Source organism: Apteryx rowi, unplaced genomic scaffold (genome assembly GCF_003343035.1).
Source record: "Apteryx rowi isolate R43461 unplaced genomic scaffold, aptRow1 scaffold_56, whole genome shotgun sequence".
Lineage (NCBI taxonomy): Eukaryota > Metazoa > Chordata > Aves > Apterygiformes > Apterygidae > Apteryx > Apteryx rowi.
The window spans coordinates 394,781-403,556 of record NW_020450827.1 but is presented as its reverse complement, the minus strand read 5'-3'; the positions used below and the strand labels follow the sequence as shown (position 1 = coordinate 403,556).

General features: G+C 68.3%; 2 protein-coding genes across 4 annotated transcripts in view; one reads left to right on the top strand and one right to left on the bottom strand.

Moving 5' to 3' along the window:
* Positions 1–1,937, top strand: part of HR (HR, lysine demethylase and nuclear receptor corepressor) — a 20,673-nt gene extending 18,736 nt beyond the window's left edge. The window contains exons 17-18 of the mRNA XM_026081674.1: positions 16–637; positions 974–1,937. Of these exons, the coding sequence (XP_025937459.1) occupies positions 16–630 (615 nt within the window). The 3' untranslated portion in view covers positions 631–637; positions 974–1,937. The remainder of the gene's footprint in view (positions 1–15; positions 638–973) is intronic.
* On the bottom strand, positions 1,738–8,770 carry FAM160B2 (family with sequence similarity 160 member B2). 3 transcript variants are annotated; one of them, XM_026081834.1, is made up of 16 exons: positions 8,633–8,770; positions 7,372–7,541; positions 6,406–6,510; positions 5,986–6,108; positions 5,566–5,763; positions 5,288–5,484; positions 5,086–5,194; positions 4,916–4,992; positions 4,292–4,481; positions 4,046–4,215; positions 3,825–3,962; positions 3,623–3,713; positions 3,382–3,525; positions 2,718–2,858; positions 2,538–2,638; positions 1,738–2,432 (listed from the first exon to the last, which is right to left on the bottom strand). In XM_026081834.1, the coding sequence occupies exons 2-16, from the start codon at positions 7,489–7,491 to the stop codon at positions 2,327–2,329; spliced, it is 2,010 nt and encodes a 669-aa protein (XP_025937619.1). In that variant the 5' UTR covers positions 7,492–7,541; positions 8,633–8,770; the 3' UTR covers positions 1,738–2,326. The 3 variants fall into 3 exon arrangements, with proteins under 3 accessions (XP_025937619.1, XP_025937620.1, XP_025937621.1); XM_026081835.1 differs by lacking the exon at positions 2,718–2,858; XM_026081836.1 differs by lacking the exons at positions 4,046–4,215; positions 4,292–4,481.
* Positions 8,771–8,776: the final 6 nt, after the last annotated feature.

Below are 8,776 nucleotides of genomic sequence, written 5' to 3'. Positions count from 1 at the left end.
GTGGTGGGGTATCAGTGCCTCTCTCCCGCAGGCGGGACCCTGAAGACGCTGCAGGATGCTGACGCYGAGTCCCTGCAGGCGACGTGGTGGGCCGGGGAGCCGTCCGCCCTGCCCCTGCGAGCCCCCGACATCCTGCCCTTGCTGGACCTGGCCGCCCGCTACCGCCGCAGCCCCTCGCACCCCGCCACCCTGCCCCAGGAGCTGCCCTGCGCCCTCATCTGCTTGCGGCTCCTCGTGGCCTTCGCCAGCGACGCCGGGGACCTGTGGGTGCTGCTGAGCACGGCCGGGACCCCCCACCTGCCCGTGACGGCCTGCGGCACGGCCGCCTCCGAGCTCCACGGCGGGCTGCGCGCCCCGGTGCTGCGGCTGCTGCGGGACTGCCTGCCGCCGGCCCCGCCGAGCCCCGCGGCCCTGGGGCTGCTGGGGCTGCAGCACCGCGCCGGCGGCGCCGACGGGGCGGACGGCGTGTGCTTCAACGTCCTGCTGAGCGTCCCGGCCGGCGGCCCCGGCGCCGGCCCCCCTGAGCTGCACGGCCCCGCTTTCCGCTGGTGGCGAGTGGAGGAGGAGGGCCTGAAGGGCAGGATCGTGCAGCGGCTTCGCGCGGCGGCCGTGGTGCCCGTCTACAGCTAGCTCCCGGGTAGGCTGCGAGGGGCTGGGCGCGCGGCTTGGGGGCAGGCGGTAGCAGCACCCGGGTGTCCCGGGGTCCCTTTGGCACCGCAGCCCTTTCCCCCGCGCGCCCCGATGGGCCGGCCGCATCCAGGCGTGCAGCGGCGGGGTGGGGGGGGGGAAAGCGCCGCGTTGGGGCTGCTCAGCCACCGGCTCCTCGGCTGAGTCGCGGAGCAAGGAGCCGGGAGCTGAGCCCGGCTCGGCCGTCGGGGCGCTGCCAGAGCGGGGCTGGGCGCAGCCAGCTCTCCGGGGATTGCCCCGCTCTCCTGGTGCCCATGCTCACGCACATCTGATTTTTGCATCGCAGGTCAGCAGCTCCGAGGGCCCCGGGGCTCGGGGGAAGCATGTCGGTGCCTCCTCTGGGACCTGGGCTGCCCTCCACCCCCCCCGCGCTCGCCAGGATGGGGACAAAGCTCGTTGGGGCTCCCTGAGCCGGCTCTGAATTGGGGACAGTGGTTACAGATGGGTGAGTGGAACCGGCCTCYGAGGCGGAGGCTGCGGGAGCCCCGGGATGCACCGCACGCGGCCCCGGGGGCGGAATGTTTCGGGGTGCTGCGTCCTTGCCGGGGGGGGGGGGGGACTGAGAGCCAGGCAGAGCCGAAATAAAAAGGGCCATTGCTTCCTCGCATCCGTGTGGCTCCTTGTTGGGATTGAAGGGGGCTGGGAGCAGGACGCCCGGGTCGGTGGGGAGGGCAATCGGGATGCACGGAGAGCGGGACCGCAGGGCTGCAAAGCGCGCACCCAGCAGTGGCGATGGGGGCCGGGACGGCGCCGTACGGACGGGAGGAGGCGCAGCGCGCGGTGCTGAGCTCACGGCTTTATTGCAGCAGGCAGAGACGAGTCGCTCGCGGGGGACGGCCGGGACGGCCGCTTCGAGGTGCACCGTCCCGGCGCAGCCCCTCGTGCCCGCGGGCGGGAGCCACAACCAAGCACACACACAGCAATGCACACGCCGTGCCCGGGCCAGGGGCTGACGGGGGCCGCGGAGGTCGAGTTACCCCAGTCGAGGTGGTGTAATTACCCCCCCGGGACACCTCCCCGAGCAGCTAACAGCCCCTCCGGGAGCCGGTCGATTGTCGCGTGAGGGCAGCGCCCTGCCCGCACGTAGTTTTATTGCCAAAACAGTCGTACCGAGGTTTGCCGGGCAGGCAGGAGCCCCTGCCTGTAAGGAAAAGCAGCGTGGTGCATCCTGAGGGGCCGATCCCGGGCCGGGGCGGCAGCACCTCCGGGTGAGCTGGGAGGTAGTTGGGATTTAGCACCCGCTCCACCCCGTTTCTTGTGCCGCTGCATTGGTGCAAAGGAGGCCAGTGCAGTGCCCGTCGCGGGCTGCCACGGCCGTGCCCGGCCTTTGGGAAGGTGCCAGGCAGGGGCAGCAGGGACCCCGGAGGATAGTGCTGGGATTAGGACCCGCTGCCCCGCTGCACCCAGAGGACGGGCGCCAGGAGCCGCCGTCCCGTGTGCAATGCCAGGAGCGGAGCCAGGAGAGGGCTGTAGAGCCGGGCCGGCATCCCGGCTGCTTCGGGTCAGCTTGGCCGCAGCCTGGCGATGGCCCTGGGCTTGCCAACCCTCAAGACGCGCCGTCCCCGGAGGCCGCCGCGCCTCGGCCGAGGAGGACAAGGAGGTCGCGGCCCGGGGAGCGGGCGCTGGGCAGCGGCCGGGCTCAGGCGGGCCCCTCCGGCGGGACCTTGACCAAGGCGATGGCAGCCAGCTCCTTGCAGAACTCCTCCAGCACCACGACGCCCTTGAAGAGCGTCGCGTGGTCGATCCTGCGGGGAAGCGGGCCGGGCGCTGCTGAGAGCCCCGCACAGGGCACGTGTCCCCCCCACCCCGGCCTCAGGCACGCGTCCCGCCRGCGGGACGCCAGCACTTACTGCTCTCCGGGCACCAGCCCCATCAGCTGCCGGCGGACCAGGAGCAGCTTGGCCCTGAACTGCGGCACGCGCTGGATCCGCTGCATGAGGTCCCCGATCACCTAAGCGAGGCAAGCAGCGGGGAAGGTCAGCCCCGGTTTCGGAGGGGTGTCCCCCCCCCAGTCTGGACGGTGACGTTACCCGGACAAGGACGGAGAAGAGCGAGCGGCAGCCGGGCGCCAGGTTCAGGTAGGGGTCCAGCAGGTACTCGTGGAGGTGGGGATGGGGGAAGGCGGCCAGGCGGGACAGCACCGAGGTCACCTGCAGGTTCAGGCTGTAGGGCTGGGACACGCGCAGGATGCTCAGCGGGAGCTGCCCACGCTCCCACRGGGATTTCAGCCCGTTCCCACCACCCGGGGGCTCAGGAGGGAAGAGCAAAACGAGTCCATCTGCAAGTGCTGCCAGTGCTCAGCAGCCCAGGAGCCCACGCTGATGCTCTCAGCAATTTTACCCCTGCTATCGGGGGGGCCGGTCCCATGCTCAGCCTAGGAACCTGCTCGGAAAGGCTCCCACCAAGCCGGGCCGAGGTTATAGGAGGGTCTCGGCGGAGACTGTAGCGAGGGGGGAGAGCTGGGGTGGGCTCCTCGATGGGACGGCAGCCTGAGCAACGAGGCTCTGCTCGAGCTCTTCCCAGGGATCTACGGTCGCTTGGGCTTTCGTGTTAAGTAAAGAGGAGTGGTGCTGGCAGGACCCCTTGTGCAAAGCCTGCATCTTATCACGGCTCCCTGGAGAGCCCGGCTGGACTGCTGGAGCCTGGTAAGACTAGTCCCAGTGCCAGCCGGCAGCCTCCCGCTCCAGCCCTTACCTGGTCCAGGATCTGGGTCATCCGGTCGAAGAGCACCCGGAGGAAGTGTCCCTCGTAAAACGCCGCTTCGGGGTGGCAGGTGTCGAGGGGCTGGGGCGCCGGCGGCCAGCCCCATGAGGCCGCGTTGGCGCGGCACGCCTGGACCTGGCGGACGGGCAGCAAGGGGCCGCGGTGGGCGAGAGCCGGGGAGGGCGCGAAGGCGGCCAGGGACCCCCCCCTCCTCCCTCCCCCAGGTACTCACCATCCCCAGGGCGTCGTGCACGTAGGTGTCGTACCCGGCTTCTTCCACGCAGGAGGAGGTCTTGGCCTCTTCGGGCACCAGGCACAGGAAGCTGGAAGAGGAGCAGACGCCGGGGAKGAGGGCAGGGAAGGGACGCCAGCGCGGCGACGCGGCCGGCCCTGCCGGGGCACCTTTTCCGACGCGGCGGGCGGCCGAGCCCTACCTGCTGACAACCTCGTTCACGTGCCCCTGCCCATCCGAGCGGGACRATCGCCCCAGGGAGGCAAGCGGAGGCTTCTCCGACGGCTGGAAGCCACCATCCGGGAACCCGTCGGTGAAATAAGGATCTTCCTCCAGCTCCCTGCGGGGCCGGGAAAGCAGAGTTAATCCAGTGGGAGCCGCGGGAACCCCAGCCCGCCGTGGCCCGGCGCTCGCCCCGCTCACAGCGCGTCCTCGTCGATGTCGGGCTCGTGGCTGGCGCGCTCCTCGGGGGCCGGCGGGCCGCGCTGGACGTAGCCGCGCGCCTCCAGGTTCCTCAGCGCCAGGCTGTACGGCACGTGCTCGTGGGGCTTGCGCAGGAGCTCGTCGAAGAGCCGCAGGCTGGCCAGGCTGATCTGCGGGGGCGGAGGCGGGGGGTGAGCCCGGCGGTGGTGGAAGCCGGAGCGGGAGCCGGAGTGGGAGCAGGCTCACCTCGTCGGAGAGGTGGTTGCAGTGCTCTATGAGCTGGGCGCGCAGGAGGTGGCGGCGGGCTCCCGGCGCTTCGGGCTGCCGCTCCGGCCCCAGCAGGAAGAGCACCAGGCCGCGGAGCAGGGCGGGCGCCTGGATCTGCCGCACTGTGCCGGTCAGCACGGCCGTAGCCCTGAGGATGGCGAGCTCGGACCTGCCGGGGACAGCGCGAGCGATGGATGCTGCAAAGGGGGATGCTGCAAAGGGGGATGCTGCAAAGGGGGATGCTCCGAAGAGAAACCATCTTCCTGCCGTTATTTTGTGCCTCGCTCCACCTCTCCAGCTAGCTCAAATGCTCTGTGCCGGGCCGGTGAGATTCACATCCCTCCATGGGAATATGCGGTTAATACAGCACGGCGGCGTGCTGAGAGCACGGCCAGGGCTCCGGTGCTGCCACGATGCAGCAGGAGGGCAGGAGAGGCTGCAAGAGCTGCGAGCGGGCATGCACTGCTCTTATCTGCTGGCGGATCACGAAGGCTTTCTGCAGCATCTTTGGCTCCCTGCTCTTTGCCCTGGCCCCCGACCATGCCCGCAGCCCGGTCTGCAGGATGGCGCACCCCATGGGGCTGCCCCCCCCGGCACACTCACATCTGCAGGAGCTGCGGCTGCAGGATGCCCCGGAAAAACTTTTCACACACGGCCTCGGTGACAGTGTCCGCAACGACCTGCGGGTGAGTGGAGAGCCTCAGCCCCGGCATGCGCAAGCAGGCTCCCCGCGTGCGCGCGGCAGCCGCCCCGCTCGGCTCGGCGCTCCTCACCGGGTGCGCGCCCCTYGCGAGCTCGTCCAGGTAATCCAGCCAGCCGAAGAAGGCCACCAGGCTCTCCTTCCCCGGGAAGCCACCGTCGCCGCCTGCATCCCCCTGCGACCTGCGCGGGGCACACGCACGTGGGCTTCGGCACGGCTGGAGCTGGGCCCAAGCTCCCCGCCGGCGCGACGGGCTCGGGCAGCCCTCGCCGCACCTCCAGCTGGCTCTCTCCAGGGCGAGGATGTCGGCGGGGTCCGTGCAGGCGGGCACGGCGCCGTACAGGGCGCAGAGGTGCTCCGTCACCAGCTGGCACAGGGCGCTGCGCTGCACCAGCTGGGCAGCGGCGGCCTCCTGGGCGAGCCCCACGAGGAAGAGCAGGTTTTCCCGGGCTTTCAGCGCCACCCGGCTCTTCTGCGAGAGGAAGAGGAGAGAGGCAGCGTCAAGCAACCGCGGGCATCCGCCTTGCCGCCGGGGCCGGCCCTCACCCCCTACCTGGCTCTTGCACAGCCCCACCAAGGAGGTGATGAGGTTGTTCTCCCTCCGCGGCGGGGAAGGCTCGGCTGCAGGCGAGCTCCCGGCTTTCCCGGCCGGGGGGATGCYGGCTGCAGCTCCCTGCGGATGCTCTCCACCCTCTCCTTCGGGGCAGGCAGGCAGCTCTGCCGGCCTCTTCCTGTTCAGGAGACTCTTGCCCTGGCGAAGAGAGGAGGAGGAGGAGCAGTAAAGCATCCTAGCCCCAGCCTTCCTCCTACTCATCCCTAGGGCTGGAGCTCAGGGAGATGCAAAGCAGGTGAAAGGACTCAACGAAACAGGCCAAATCCAGCCCTGAGGCCGGCACCGCCACAACGTCCTCAGCGCAATTGGGGTGCAATAGGGACAAGCCTGCAGCCCCGCACTGGCCTGGAGGCGCCTCACCTCCAGGAGGTACGGCAGCAGGGCGGGATCCTGCTTGATCTTCGCGCACAGGACGGCGGCGAACTGCACCTCCTCCTTCTCCGTGCCGGAGCCCAGGGCGTCGCTGCCGAGCTGGAGCAGCTTCTGCGGGAGAGCGGGGAGCTGGGGCAGGGGAGCCGTGCCGGGCCGTGCCGCGCGCCCCGGCTGCTGCGCTTCCCCCCGGGCTTTGCAGGGATGAGGCCAGCGTTTTCTCCTCCCTCGGCGCTGGCAGCGGCGGCCCCGGGAGGGGCAGGGCTGGGTGAATCAGCGTCCGCGGGAATGCTGCAACCGGCCCCAGCACGCAGCCCCGGCGGCTCTGAGTCCCAGCGTGCTGAGCGTGGCCATAACCATGTGCCGTCTCGCACCGGCCGGGCCCCCGCGTGCCCGTTTTCGGGTGCTCACCTGGACCGGCCGGTGCACGTTCAGGTAGTGCAGCAGGGGATGCTGCACCTGCCCCAGGACCCTGCTGAAGAAGAGCAGCACCTGCTGCCTCATCCCGGGGGGATACTGAAAGGAAGGAGAGGAGAGACGTCAGCAAGCACCCGCTGACCYGTTTGCACACCCAATACCCTTGCAATTGCCCCCAACCTGCCAGGCAGCCTGGAGCCCTGCTGAGGGCAAGAGGATGTCTGAACACAGCTCCCCAGCCCTCCTGCAGAGGAACGGCAGTGGGATTATCTTCCCCTTTCCATCCGCTGTGTTATTCCTGGAGCGCTATCACCAGGGAATTAAAACCCAGGGCCCCAAACAAGCAAATCCTCACAGCAACAAGAGGCTAACGTGCATTTCCAAAACACAAAACGAAGAGGAAAATTTCTACCATTACCATTCTCCTTTGTTTCAATAAAAGGTTATTTATAGGGAACCGCAGTATTATTAGCAACAGAGCCTGGGAGAGCTGTTATTTTTAGGCTGTACTTACTTTGAGAGGTGTCTTTTTAAAAACACAGTGTCCTGCAAATCACAGGACTGATGTGCCAGTGGTGTAAACTCCCACTGCAGGCTGCACAGCTGAGAAACACCCTTCACACAAACACACGTTTAGGAGATGCAGGAAACATTCAGAAGCCTGTGCACGGAGCAGGAGGAATAATCCCAGCAGGGGCAGGAGGGAGCACTTAGACCAAGCAATGCAACCCCCAAAGACCCAGGTGGGCACTACCACTCCAAAAAGCTCACAGAAATACCGTGCCAGGCTCTACAAACTCTTATCACCCAAATATAAGACCTTCAAAGCTAGAACTACCGCGCTCTACCACAAGCCATGGGAAAGGGATACCGCAAAAGGCCCCGGGTGCTTGCAGCACGGAGGGTTTTGGGGGGGGCTAACCCTCAAAGGCAGGTTTCCCCAGGGGGGTGCACACATACCTCCGCTTTGCCCAGCGTGCTGAGGGTCTCCAGGATCTTGTGCTGCAGCAGGTACTCCAAGCACGGCCCGGCCTCCCCCGCCGGCCGCTGCTTCTCCTCGTACACCAAGATGTCCAGCATCTGCTTGAGGCGCCAGGGGATGTCGGTCTCCTTCGCCGGGGTGCTCTYATCTGGCAAAGACAGCGCAGGTGCCGGGGCGAGCTGCGGGGTCTCCGCCGAACCCCGGCACGCGTCCCCGTGCACGGGGCTCGGGAAGGCAGAGCAAAGCCGGCGCGGCTGGGTGCACCCCGCCACGTCCTCACGCCCGCTCCCGACCTGCCCTGTCCTCTCGGCGCCGCTTCCGGTGTGCAACACCCAAAATGTTTTGGGCCCGGAGTTCCCAATAAACAAAGGCCATTAATGCTGGCGACGCTAGATGGCAACATTATAGTGGAGTCGCAGCAGGACGAGAGGTGGTTTCCTCTGCTCAGGGCCTACTTAGCTCCCCTACGTCCCCGGCTGGGGCTGAGCTGCTGCCGGGGCTGCAGGGGTTTCCCGGCACGCTGCGGCACGCAGTGCAAGCCTGGGAAAGCCTCCAGCACGGCCTCAGGGCCAAATTCCTGCTGGGGAAAGGATGCGAAGCAGTCAAGGCCCTGTTTTTAGTGTCCCGGGACAGCAGCGTGCACCTGGAGAGAGACCTACCCCAGCCTGGAGACTGCTGCAACCTGCCAGGAGCGTCTGCACCGACCCAAACCCTCAGGTTCGCACAGGGACGCAGCCCTGCCTGGCCCCGGTCCCCCTGCACCATGGCTGCCCCACACCCAGGCCCTGCGCACCCGCTGCACCCACCTCGGGGAGCAGGGCGAGAGCTTTGCTGCAGCGAGGCAGCCCGCAAAATCAGCAGCGGTGCGCTAGGGTCAGTCCTTGTGCCCTGCTGCGGCGTGGGGTCCTGTCCCCAGGCCACAGGGCCCTCTCCTGGGGTGTGGGAACCCTGTCCCCAGGCCATGGGACCCCATCCTGGGGCGCGGGAACCCTGTCCCCAGGCCATGGGACCCCATCCCGGGGCGTGGGAACCCTGACCCGGGGCGTGGGAACTCTGGCCCCAGGCCATGGGAAACCTGTCCCCAGGCTATGGGACCCCCTCCCCGGACACAAGGTTCCGTCCTCAGGCCACAGGCGCCTACCTTAAGGCATGGGAACCTTCTCCTAGGGCACAGGGACCCTGTTCCCAGGCCACGGGCCCCCTCCCGGGGCCGGCGCCCGCCCCCAGGCCCCCACTCACCCGTGGCCTCCAGGTAGTAGCCGGTGATGCCTTTCCAGTGCTCGGTGAAGGCCTCCAGCAGATCCACGCTGGGCTCCCGCTGCGCACACCGGGGCCGCGGTCAGGGGCGCCCGGAGCACCCGGTCCCGGCCCCGGCCCCGGCCC